Source organism: Salmo trutta, unplaced genomic scaffold, assembly GCF_901001165.1.
Source record: "Salmo trutta unplaced genomic scaffold, fSalTru1.1, whole genome shotgun sequence".
Taxonomy (NCBI): Eukaryota; Metazoa; Chordata; class Actinopteri; order Salmoniformes; family Salmonidae; genus Salmo; species Salmo trutta.
This window is the reverse complement of record NW_021822962.1, coordinates 3,391,103-3,403,145: the sequence shown is the minus strand read 5'-3', so window position 1 is coordinate 3,403,145 and position 12,043 is coordinate 3,391,103. Positions and strand designations below refer to the sequence as shown.

Here is a 12,043-nt window from a genome sequence, read left to right as displayed (position 1 = left end):
TGACGTGGTATTGTATGTTTGATGCGTCAAAGGAAACCGAAGCTCTCAGAACTCCATCTTGGAGCTCCACCAATATAGTTAGTGCAACACCACGGATTAAGGTATTGGAGTATGTTGATAGATTTTTTTATGTTTAGTATTCATTAACTGTGTTTTTATTTATTGACCATGATATGTGAGCCATTCCCCCAGAGGATTCTCTCCATCCAATTTCTTTGTGAGTGATTGAGTGATTTTCTCTACAGTCTTACAGAATCAGAACTCCTCCATCCACTGGGAAGTCTGTGCCCTGGGGGAAAAGCACCCTGGAGCTTGACCCCAAGTCTGACAGCTCGGAACATAATGATTTATTGGTAAATAATGCTTCAAGATTTAATGAATACACTGCTTGAACTTGGATAGACTTAAAACATTGGATTTGTTTAAACTCAGGATTTATTATCATAACTTTATATGCAAGCTGTATAGTGTGCACATGCACATTTAATTGTGGAAATAATTTTGCTTTACATATCACATCATCTAACTTGGGTCTTTCTGGTTCGTATAATGGCAGAGCATTGCAGTTGCAACTGATCCATTCAAGAGCCGCCTGCAGCCAAGTGTCCCAGCAGCACAGAATCAAAAAGTGGACATATTCAGGAAGGTAGAATGAGCCAGCCTTACATTAACACCAAATACTTGACTTACTTGGCAGTACACGCTCTGCATTATGAAATAAGTTGTGAAATACCATATTGCATTGTATGGTATAGTCTATACTCTGCAACTTGTAAAATATAGTCTGTAACTGAAAAGTAGTTAATGCTGTGATGTCCACGTCAGTATTAGTCTGTAATGTTTCAGATCCAGAGCCCTGCCATTCAGAAATCACCTGGGAGTACTTTAAAGCTCGCTGCAATGAAAAGGATGCGGGATGCTGGTTGGACATCTGTCACTGGTGCTGAAAAGAAGAAGAAAAAAACAGTTGAAAAGATCTTTTCATAAGAAGTGCTGTGCTTTTCAAGATAGACCGTTTTCTGTGTGTCTGAGAAATCTGAAAACGGTCTATGCTATTTTCATTACACCACTGCTCTCAAGTTCATTCATGTCTATAGTTGTCTGATGCTGGGAAAGCTGTTGACCGAAATAGGAATTTCAAATGCAAGTCAAACAAATTTGAAATGAACCAAGTATGTTATATTGTTTTGTTGTTACTGTTTAGCAACTTTACTCACATTATTCATGGCAAAATATGTCAAATGCTTGTTTTGCGCAAACTTGCCTCCTTTGAGTCTATCAGCATGAATAAGTTAATGTTTTCATGAAATTGAATTTATTTGTTTGTAACATTATTAATTTTGCTTGTGAGGTTTTTATGAACCTATACACTATATATACAAATGTATGTGGACACCCCTTCAAATTAGTAGATTTGGCTACCGCCAAGTGCTGAAGCGCGTAAAAATTGCCTATCCTCGTTTGCAACACTCACTACCGAGTTTCAAACTGCCTCTGGAAGCAACTTCAGCACAATAACTTTTAGTCGGGAGCTTCATGAAATGGGTTTCCATTGCCGAGCAGCCTCACACAAGCCTAAGATCACCAAACGCAATGCAGTCCGATGGACAAATCTGGGTTTGGTGGATGCCAGGAGAATGCTACCTGCCTGAATGCATAGTACCGACTAAAGTTTGGTTAAGGAGGAATAATGGTATGGGGCTGTTTTTCATGGTTCGGGCTAGGCCCCTTAGTTCCAATGAAGGGAAATCTTAACGCTACAGCATACAATGGCATTCTAGAAGATTCTGTGCTTCCAACTTTGTGGCAACAGTTTGGAGAAGGCCCTTTCCCGTTTCAGCATGACAATGCTCCTGTGCACAAAGCGAGGTCCATACAGAAATGATTTGTCGAGATCGATGTGTTAGAACATGACTGGCCTGCACAGAGCCCTGACCTCAACCCCATTGAACACCTTTGGGATAAATTGGAATGCTGACTGAGCCAGGCCTAATCGCCCAACATCAGTGTCCGACCTCACTAATGCTTTTGTGGCTGAATGGAAGTAAGTTCCTGCAGCAATGTTCCAACATCTAGTGGAAAGACTTCCCAGAAGAGTGAAGACTGATATAGCAGCAAAAGGGGGACCAACTCCATATTAATGTCCATGATTTTATAATGAGATGTTCCACAAGCAGGTGTCCACATACTTTTAGCGTATATTGCGTTTGGCAACATTGTATGACGTATTGTTATTTATATTACTACCAAATAAAATGATGCTTCAATTTGTTAGTCATTTATTTTTTATTTACTCATGGTAATATTCTCCCGTCGACTAATACACCCGTATTAAACCTTCTAATGTGACCCTCCCTAATTAGGATCCCAGGGGAAACTGACAAAAAGTAAGGTTCCTACTACCCTATCACATAATTCAAACAGGTATGGTGTTTTTGAAATGTGTTGCCTACTGTTCTGGCCTACAATTCACAATATTACGTCAAGTATATTATTGACGTTGATTATAAAGTGTGTTACCTAAGGGGTGCTCAACAGGCAATGATATTGTCACTGTCCCTATTTTTCATAGAATTTTTTTATTTTACTAGGTATTTTATTTACAATGACGGCCTAGGAACCATGGGTTAACTTTCCCTATGGGCAGAACGGTAGATTTTTACCTTGTCAGCTCGAGGATTCGATCTAGCAACCTTTCGGTTACTGGTCCAACGCGCTAACCACTAGAATACCTGCCGCCCCACTAGCCCTATTGCCGCAAGTGCTATTCGATACTCGGAAATGTTCGACTTGCTAACTGGTTGTAGTTATTCACGTGCCGCGTTCAACAAATTTGCAAATCGAAATTTCCGAGTTTCCTAGTTCCGACTATCACGTGAACATATCCCCTCTGCCCTTTCTCGCTCCACTCTCCCACCCCATGCTTATGCTCCAGCTGCTAGCGCCGCTGCCTGGTGTCTGTAGCTGACTCCCCTCACTGGACCACATATTCAATGTACAGGTAGCTTAGACCATGACAGGCATCGCCGCTGCCTCCTTCTTCTCTAACATTTGTAGGTTCGGTGGTTGCGGACTCCACTTCGAATCGTTGGCTGAACTCATCGTGCACATTGAGGATAACCACATCGGTAAGCATTGAACAAACCAAACAGAAACAGTCAATCTGCTTACTCCACTTCTGCAATTGCCCTGTCTAGAGCTAGCTCGAACCAGTTAGCTAGCTGTAGCTACTTCCTGCGTCTGACAGCGCTGTTGTTAGGTGTGGTATTGATGGGACGTTTGTCTTTAGATTTTGTTTACTTACTGTCACGCTATAGCATTGCAATGTATAGCTACAAACTGCACGATTAGGAACCATCTCGCACTTCGGGAGCGCCAGTTGGCCAATGCATTCAACGTTTACGCACGGAACCGTGTTGAGCTATTGCCATTTGCAGCCCTGTCTGTTTGCAGCACTAGGCCTAGGCAAGCTACGTTGCAAACACTTGCTAGATACTGCATCTAGGCAGCGCAATGATAGAACGAACAGTGGTGAAAAAATACTACATTGTTATACTTAAGTAAAAGTAAAGATACATTAGTAGAACATGACTCAAGTAAAAGTGAGTCACCCAGTAAAATACTACTTGAGTAAAAGTATTTGGTTTTATGTGTACTTAAGTATCAAGAGTAAAAATGTAAATAATTTCAAATTCCTTATATTAAGCAAACCAGACGGCACCATTTTCTTGTTTTTTTTATTTATTTACGGCTAGCCAGGGGCACACTCCGACGTAATTTACTAACGAAGAATGTGTTTTTAGGGAGTCCGCCAGATCAAAGGCAGTAGGGATGACCAAATGTGTTATTTTGATAAGTGCGTGAATTTTTCTGTCCTGCTAAGCATTCAAAAGGTTAAGTATTTTTGGGTGTCAGGGAAAATGTATGGAGTAAAAATAAAATGTTCTTCAGGAATGTAGTGAAGTAACAGTTGTCACAAATATAAATAGTAAAGTACAGATGGCCCCAAAATCTACTTAAGTAGTACTTCAAAGTATTTTTACTTGAGTACTTTACACCACTGAGAACGAACCATTGTTGACAACTTGAGTAGCTTTAAATAAACCTAATTGAAGATCAAGCTCCTTGGTAACTAGTTAGTTTGTTGACAATTACTGTTTTTACACTGTGCTAACGGTGCCTTCCTTGTTACTTTGAGATTACAATGGCCATGGGACTCAGATCGCAGTGCAATTTAAGTTTAGTTCCAATGTTATACTCATGCATTATAATTGCATTCAGAATTTGTGAGTCTCTCTCTCTCACACATTCACACAAACTGCTAGAGTATGCAGTTATGCAGTTGTGCAGCAGACAGTAGAGGAGTACAGAACAGGGGAGGTGAATGTTAGTCACCCTGGGAGACGTGGGCGTGAGTCTTGTCTTGTTGTGCTGCACAGAGTTACTGAATATTGATGAACATGGATGTGGGTCACACCAAGCCCCCACCTCTTCTCACTCACACATGATGTTGTCCCTCAAGGATCACAGTAACAGAAGATCCTCCCATATTGATTAAGCTTCTATCATTGTGAACATGATGCCTGTCTCTGATCAGCTGGCAACCATTCCTAAAGACTCCAACCAACCACTGCATTCAGTCAGGCCTGACAGGATTCTGGCTCAAGATACAGGCAGTCTGTCTTGTTGCCTTTTTAGCTCCATGATATCACCCCAGTCCAGAATGATAAACAATCTGGTCCAAAATCAATTGTATCCCTTGGCTGAACCCCAGACAGAACACACAGACAGAGCCCCTTGACACACAGAACCCCAGACAGAGCCCCTTGACACACAGAACCCCAGACAGAGCCCCTTGACACACAGAACCCCAGACAGAGCCCCTTGACACACAGAACCCCAGACAGAGCCCCTTGACACACAGAACCCCAGACAGAGCCCCTTGACACACAGAACCCCAGACAGAACCCCTTGACACACAGAACCCCAGACAGAGCCCCTTGACACACAGAACCCCAGACAGAGCCCCTTGACACACAGAACCCCAGACAGAGCCCCTTGACACACAGAACCCCAGACAGAGCCCCTTGACACACAGAACCCCAGACAGAGCCCCTTGACACACAGAACCCCAGACAGAACCCCTTGACACACAGAACCCCAGACAGAGCCCCTTGACCAGACCAAAACCATTAGATACAGTGTATTCGGAAAGTATTCAGGGCCCTTGACTTATTCCACATTTTGTTACGTTAAAGCCTTATTCTAAAAATGATTAAGTTGTTTTTTCCCCTCATCAATCTAATCAATTTTTGCAAATGTATTAAAAACAAAAAACAAACATCACATTTACATAAGTCTTCAGACCCTTTACTTTGGTAGCGATTACAGCCTCGAGTCTTCTTGGGTATGACACTATAAGCTTGACACACCTGCATTTGGGGAGTTTCTCCCATTCTTCTCTCCAGATCCTCTCAAGCTCTGTCAGGTTGGATGGGGAGCATCGCTGCACAGCCATCTCCAGAGATGTTCGATCAGGTTCAAGTCCAGGCTCTGTCTGGGCCACTCAAGGACATTGGGACTTGTCCCGAAGCCACTCCTGCGTTGTCTTGGATGTGTGCTTAGGGTCATTGTCCTGTTGGAAGGTGAACCTTCACCCCAGTCTGAGAACCTGCTTGAGAGCACTCATGACTTCATCAAGGATCTCTCTGTACTTTGCTCCGTTCATCTTTGGGTTCCCAAGTGGCGCAGCGGTCAAAGGCACTGCATTCTCAGTGCAAGAGGCGTAGTCCCTGGTTCGAATCCAGGCTGCATCACATCCGGCCGTGATTGGTAGTCCCACAGGGCGGCGCACAATTGGCCCAGCGTCATCAAGGTTTGGCAGGGGTAGACCGTCATTGTAAATAAGAATTTGTTCTTAACTGACTTGCCTAGTTAAATAAAGGTTCAATTAAATAAAAATGAAATCTTTCCCTCAGCCTGCCTAGTCTCCCAGTCCCTGCCTCTGAAAAACATCCCCACAGCATGATGATGCTGCCACCACCATGCTTCACGGTATGGATGGTGCCAGGTTTCTATCATATGTGACGCATGGCATTCAGGCCAAAGAGTTCAATCTTGGTTTCATCAGACCAGAGAATCTTGTTTCTCATGGTCAGAGTCCTTTAGGTGCCTTTTGGCAAACTCCAAGCGAGTTGTCATGTGCCTTTTACTGAGGAGTGGCTTCCCTCTGGCCATTCTACCATAAAGGCCTGATTGGTGGAGTGCTGCAGAGATGGTTGTCCTTCTGGAAGATTCTCCCATCTCCACAGAGGAACTACGGATCTCTGTCAGAGTCACCATTGGATTCTTGGTCAACTCCCTGACCAAGGCCCTTCTTCCCCGATTGCTCCGTTTGTCTGGGTGGCCAGCTCTGGGAAGAGTCTTGGTGGTTCCAAACTTCTTCCATTTAAGAATGATGGACACCACCGTGTTCTTGGGGACCTTCAATGCTGCAGAAATGTTTTGGTCCCTTCCCCAGATCTGTGCCTCGACACAATCCTGTCTCGGAGCTCTATGGACAATTCCTTTGACTTCATGGTTTGGTTTTTGCTCTGACATGCACTGTCAACTGTGGGACCTTATATAGACAGGTCTGTGCCTTTCCAAATCATGTCCATTCAATTGAATTTACCAGATGTGGAGTGCAATCAAGTTGTAGAAAAATCTCAAACATGATCAATGGAAACAGGATGCACCTGATCTCAATTTCAATTCTCATAGCAAAGGGTCTGAATACTTACGTAAATAAGGTGTTTCAGTTTATTTTGAATACATTTGCAAACATTTCTAAACCTGTTTTTGCTTTTTCATTATGTGGTATTGTGTGTAGATCGATGAGGAAAACATATTTAATACACTTTAGAATAAGGCTGTAAAGTAACAAAATGTGGAAAAAGGGAAGGGGTCTGAATACTTTCTGAATGCACTGGGTGGAATGCAGGGAGAAGTCCTGGCAGGGTTGTAATCATGGCACCATTTGATTTATGCTACTTTTAGAGGACATCGGTTTAATGAATAGGTCTCTGTCTAGTTTGTTCCACCACATCCTTTATCACTTCGTTTATAAAAATGCCATTACCAAAAATTGTTGAGGGAACACTGAAATACGAATTCAATATATTTGCATTAATGCTGTGTAGACTAGCCCATATTATAATGCTGTGGAGACTAGCCCATATCGTAATGCTGTGGAGACTAGCCCATATCGTAATGCTGTGGAGACTAGCCCATATCGTAATGCTGTGGAGACTAGCCCATATCGTAATGCTGTGGAGACTAGCCCATATCGTGTAGGCCTGTTATTTGTATGTGTATTTAAAAATGGATCAAATTGAGGGGGCACGTGCTTTAGTTTTAATGGTGTGTGTTCATTTTGCGTGGTGGGGTTTTCTCAGGATCAGTGGGGATTGGAGAGGAGGTGTATGGTGACGAGGCATAGAGCACTACTTTTGACTGGAGCCCTATAGGTATCCTATGGGCCATGGTCAAAAGTAGTGCTCTATAAAGGGAATAGGGTGCCTTTGGGATGTACGGGGGGGGAAAGTATTCGATCCCCTGCTGAATTTGTACGTTTGCCCACTGACAAAGGATCAGTCGATAATTTTAGTGGTAGGTTTATTTGAACAGTGAGAGACAGAATAACAACAAAAATATCCAGAAAAACGCATGTCAGAAATGTTATAAATTGATTTGCATTTTAATGAGGGAAATAAGTATTTGACCCCCTCTCAATCAGAAAGATTTCTGGCTCCCAGGTGTCTTTTATACAGGTAACGAGCTGAGATTAGGAGCACACTCTCTTAAAGGGAGTGCTCCTAATCTCAGTTTGTTACCTGTATAAAAGACACCTGTCCACAGAAGCAATCAATCAATCAGATTCCAAACTCTCCACCATGGCCAAGACCAAAGAGCTCTCCAAGGATGTCAGGGACAAGATTGTAGACCTACACAAGGCTGGAATGGGCTACAAGACCATCCCCAAGCAGCTTGGTGAGAAGGTGACAACAGTCGGTGCGATTATTCGCAAATGGAAGAAACACAAAAGAACTGTCAATATCCCTCGGCCTGGGGCTCCATGCAAGATCTCACCTCGTGGAGTTGCAATGATCATGAGAACGGTGAGGAATCAGCCCAGAACTACACGGGAGGATCTTATCAATGATCTCAAGGCAGCTGGGACCATAGTCACCAAGAAAACAATTGGTAACACACAATGCCGTGAAGGACTGAAATCCTGCAGCGCCCGCAAGGTCCCCCTGCTCAAGAAAGCACATATACAGGCCCGTCTGAAGTTTGCCAATGAACATCTGAATGACTCAGAGGAACACTGGTGAAAGTGATGTGGTAAAATGAGACCAAAATGGAGCTCTTTGACATCAACTCAACTCGCCGTGTTTGGAGGAGGAGGAATGCTGCCTATGACCCCAAGAACACCATCTCCACCGTCAAACATGGAGGTGGAAACATTATGCTTTGGGGGTGTTTTTCTGCTAAGGGGACAGGACAACTTCACCGCATCAAAGGGACGATGGATGGGGCCATGTACCGTCAAATCTTGGGTGAGAACCTCCTTCCCTCAGCCAGGACATTGAAAATGGGTCGTGGATGGGTATTCCAGCATGACAATGACCCAAAACACACGGCCAAGGCAACAAAGGAGTGGCTCAAGAAGAAGCACATTAAGGTCCTGGAGTGGCCTAGCCAGTCTCCAGATCTTAATCCCATAGAAAATCTGTGGAGGGAACTGAAGGTTCGAGTTGCCAAACGTCAGCCTCGAAACCTTAATGACTTGGAGAAGATCTGCAAAGAGGAGTGGGACAAAATCCCTCCTGAGATGTGTGCAAACCTGTAGCCCAACTACAAGAAACGTCTGACCTCTGTGATTGCCAACAAGGGTTTTGCCACCAAGTACTAAATCATGTTTTGCAGAGGGGTCAAATACTTATTTCCCTCATTAAAATGCAAATCATTTTATAACATTTTTGACATGCGTTTTTCTGGATTGTTTTGTTGTTATTCTGTCTCTCATTGTTCAAATAAACCTACCATTAAAATTATAGACTGATCATTTCTTTGTCAGTGGGCAAACGTACAAAATCAGCAGGGGATCAAATACTTTTCCCCCCAACTGTAGAAAATGGACTGGCTGCATGGAGAGGGGATGGCTAATGAGAAATCCACCTGTTCTCTCTGCTAGGCCTGGGAGGCTATATGGCTGATCCCCCTGTTCTCTCTGCTAGGCCTGGGAGGCTATATGGCTGATCCCCCTGTTCTCTCTGCTAGGCCTGGGAGGCTATATGGCTGATCCCCCTGTTCTCTCTGCTAGGCCTGGGAGGCTATAGGGCTGATCCCCCTGTTCTCTCTGCTAGGCCTGGGAGGCTATATGGCTGATCCCCCTGTTCTCTCTGCTAGGCCTGGGAGGCTATAGGGCTGATCCCCCTGTTCTCTCTGCTAGGCCTGGGAGGCTATATGGCTGATCCCCCTGTTCTCTCTGCTAGGCCTGGGAGGCTATATGGCTGATCCCCCTGTTCTCTCTGCTAGGCCTGGGAGGCTATATGGCTGATCCCCCTGTTCTCTCTGCTAGGCCTGGGAGGCTATAGGGCTGATCCCCCTGTTCTCTCTGCTAGGCCTGGGAGGCTATATGGCTGATCCCCCTGTTCTCTCTGCTAGGCCTGGGAGGCTATAGGGCTGATCCCCCTGTTCTCTCTGCTAGGCCTGGGAGGCTATATGGCTGATCCCCCTGTTCTCTCTGCTAGGCCTGGGAGGCTATAGGGCTGATCCCCCTGTTCTCTCTGCTAGGCCTGGGAGGCTATAGGGCTGATCCCCCTGTTCTCTCTGCTAGGCCTGGGAGGCTATAGGGCTGATCCCCCTGTTCTCTCTGCTAGGCCTGGGAGGCTATAGGGCTGATCCCCCTGTTCTCTCTGCTAGGCCTGGGAGGCTATAGGGCTGATCCCCCTGTTCTCTCTGCTAGGCTATAGGGCTGATCCCCCCCCCTGTTCTCTCTGCTAGGCCTGGGAGGCTATATGGCTGATCCCCCTGTTCTCTCTGCTAGGCCTGGGAGGCTATATGGCTGATCCCCCTGTTCTCTCTGCTAGGCTATATGGCTGATCCCCCTGTTCTCTCTGCTAGGCCTGGGAGGCTATATGGCTGATCCCCCTGTTCTCTATGCTAGGCCTGGGAGGCTATAGGGCTGATCCCCCTGTTCTCTCTGCTAGGCCTGGGAGGCTATAGGGCTGATCCCCCTGTTCTCTCTGCTAGGCTATATGGCTGATCCCCCTGTTTTCTCTGCTAGGCCTGGGAGGCTATATGGCTGATCCCCCTGTTCTCTCTGCTAGGCTATAGGGCTGATCCCCCCTGTTCTCTCTGCTAGGCCTGGGAGGCTATATGGCTGATCCCCCTGTTCTCTCTGCTAGGCCTGGGAGGCTATATGGCTGATCCCCCTGTTCTCTCTGCTAGGCCTGGGAGGCTATAGGGCTGATCCCCCTGTTCTCTCTGCTAGGCCTGGGAGGCTATATGGCTGATCCCCCTGTTCTCTCTGCTAGGCCTGGGAGGCTATATGGCTGATCCCCCTGTTCTCTCTGCTAGGCCTGGGAGGCTATATGGCTGATCCCTCTCTTCTCTCTGCTAGGCCTGGGAGTCTATATGGCTGATCCACCTGTTCTCTCTGCTAGGCCTGGGAGGCTATATGGCTGATCCCCCTGTTCTCTCTGCTAGGCCTGGGAGGCTATATGGCTGATCCCCCTGTTCTCTCTGCTAGGCTATAGGGCTGATCCCCCCTGTTCTCTCTGCTAGGCCTGGGAGACTATATGGCTGATCCCCCTGTTCTCTCTGCTAGGCCTGGGAGGCTATATGGCTGATCCCCCTGTTCTCTCTGCTAGGCCTGGGAGGCTATAGGGCTGATCCCCCTGTTCTCTCTGCTAGGCCTGGGAGGCTATAGGGCTGATCCCCCTGTTCTCTCTGCTAGGCCTGGGAGGCTATATGGCTGATCCCTCTGTTCTCTCTGCTAGGCCTGGGAGGCTATATGGCTGATCCCCCTGTTCTCTCTGCTAGGCCTGGGAGGCTATATGGCTGATCCCCCTGTTCTCTCTGCTAGGCCTGGGAGGCTATATGGCTGATCCCCCTGTTCTCTCTGCTAGGCCTGGGAGGCTATATGGCTGATCCCCCTGTTCTCTCTGCTAGGCCTGGGAGGCTATATGGCTGATCCCCCTGTTCTCTCTGCTAGGCCTGGGAGGCTATATGGCTGATCCCCCTGTTCTCTCTGCTAGGCCTGGGAGGCTATAGGGCTGATCCCCCTGTTTTCTCTGCTAGGCTATAGGGCTGATCCCCCTGTTCTCTCTGCTAGGCTATATGGCTGATCCCCCTGTTCTCTCTGCTAGGCCTGGGAGGCTATATGGCTGATCCCCCTGTTCTCTCTGCTAGGCCTGGGAGGCTATATGGCTGATCCCCCTGTTCTCTCTGCTAGGCCTGGGAGGCTATAGGGCTGATCCCCCTGTTCTCTCTGCTAGGCTATATGGCTGATCCCCCTGTTCTCTCTGCTAGGCCTGGGAGGCTATATGGCTGATCCCCCTGTTCTCTCTGCTAGGCCTGGGAGGCTATATGGCTGATCCCCCTGTTCTCTCTGCTAGGCCTGGGAGGCTATATGGCTGATCCCCCTGTTCTCTCTGCTAGGCCTGGGAGGCTATATGGCTGATCCCTCTGTTCTCTCTGCTAGGCCTGGGAGGCTATATGGCTGATCCCCCTGTTCTCTCTGCTAGGCCTGGGAGGCTATATGGCTGATCCCCCTGTTCTCTCTGCTAGGCCTGGGAGGCTATATGGCTGATCCCCCTGTTCTCTCTGCTAGGCCTGGGAGGCTATATGGCTGATCCCCTTGTTCTCTCTGCTAGGCCTGGGAGGCTATATGGCTGATCCCCCTGTTCTCTCTGCTAGGCCTGGGAGGCTATAGGGCTGATCCCCCTGTTCTCTCTGCTAGGCCTGGGAGGCTATATGGCTGATCCCCCTGTTC

General features: G+C 46.8%; 2 protein-coding genes and 1 long non-coding RNA gene across 5 annotated transcripts in view; 2 read left to right on the top strand and 1 right to left on the bottom strand.

The window, feature by feature from the left end:
• sycp1 (synaptonemal complex protein 1) overlaps positions 1–1,485 on the top strand; it is a 29,011-nt gene extending 27,526 nt beyond the window's left edge. For all 3 annotated transcript variants that reach the window (XM_029746724.1, XM_029746723.1, XM_029746722.1), the window contains exons 32-35: positions 33–101; positions 246–353; positions 557–646; positions 847–1,485. In XM_029746724.1, the coding sequence (XP_029602584.1) occupies positions 33–101; positions 246–353; positions 557–646; positions 847–987 (408 nt within the window). In that variant the 3' untranslated portion in view covers positions 988–1,485. The remainder of the gene's footprint in view (positions 1–32; positions 102–245; positions 354–556; positions 647–846) is intronic.
• Positions 418–3,581, bottom strand: LOC115187737 (uncharacterized). Its single transcript, XR_003876126.1, has 2 exons — positions 3,305–3,581; positions 418–943 (listed from the first exon to the last, which is right to left on the bottom strand). It is a non-coding gene; the product is annotated as an uncharacterized LOC115187737 (long non-coding RNA).
• Positions 2,447–12,043, top strand: part of LOC115187733 (juxtaposed with another zinc finger protein 1) — a 42,933-nt gene continuing 33,336 nt past the window's right edge. Inside the window, exon 1 of the mRNA XM_029746749.1 lies at positions 2,447–3,128. Coding sequence (XP_029602609.1) covers positions 3,014–3,128 — 115 coding nt within the window. The 5' untranslated portion in view covers positions 2,447–3,013. The remainder of the gene's footprint in view (positions 3,129–12,043) is intronic.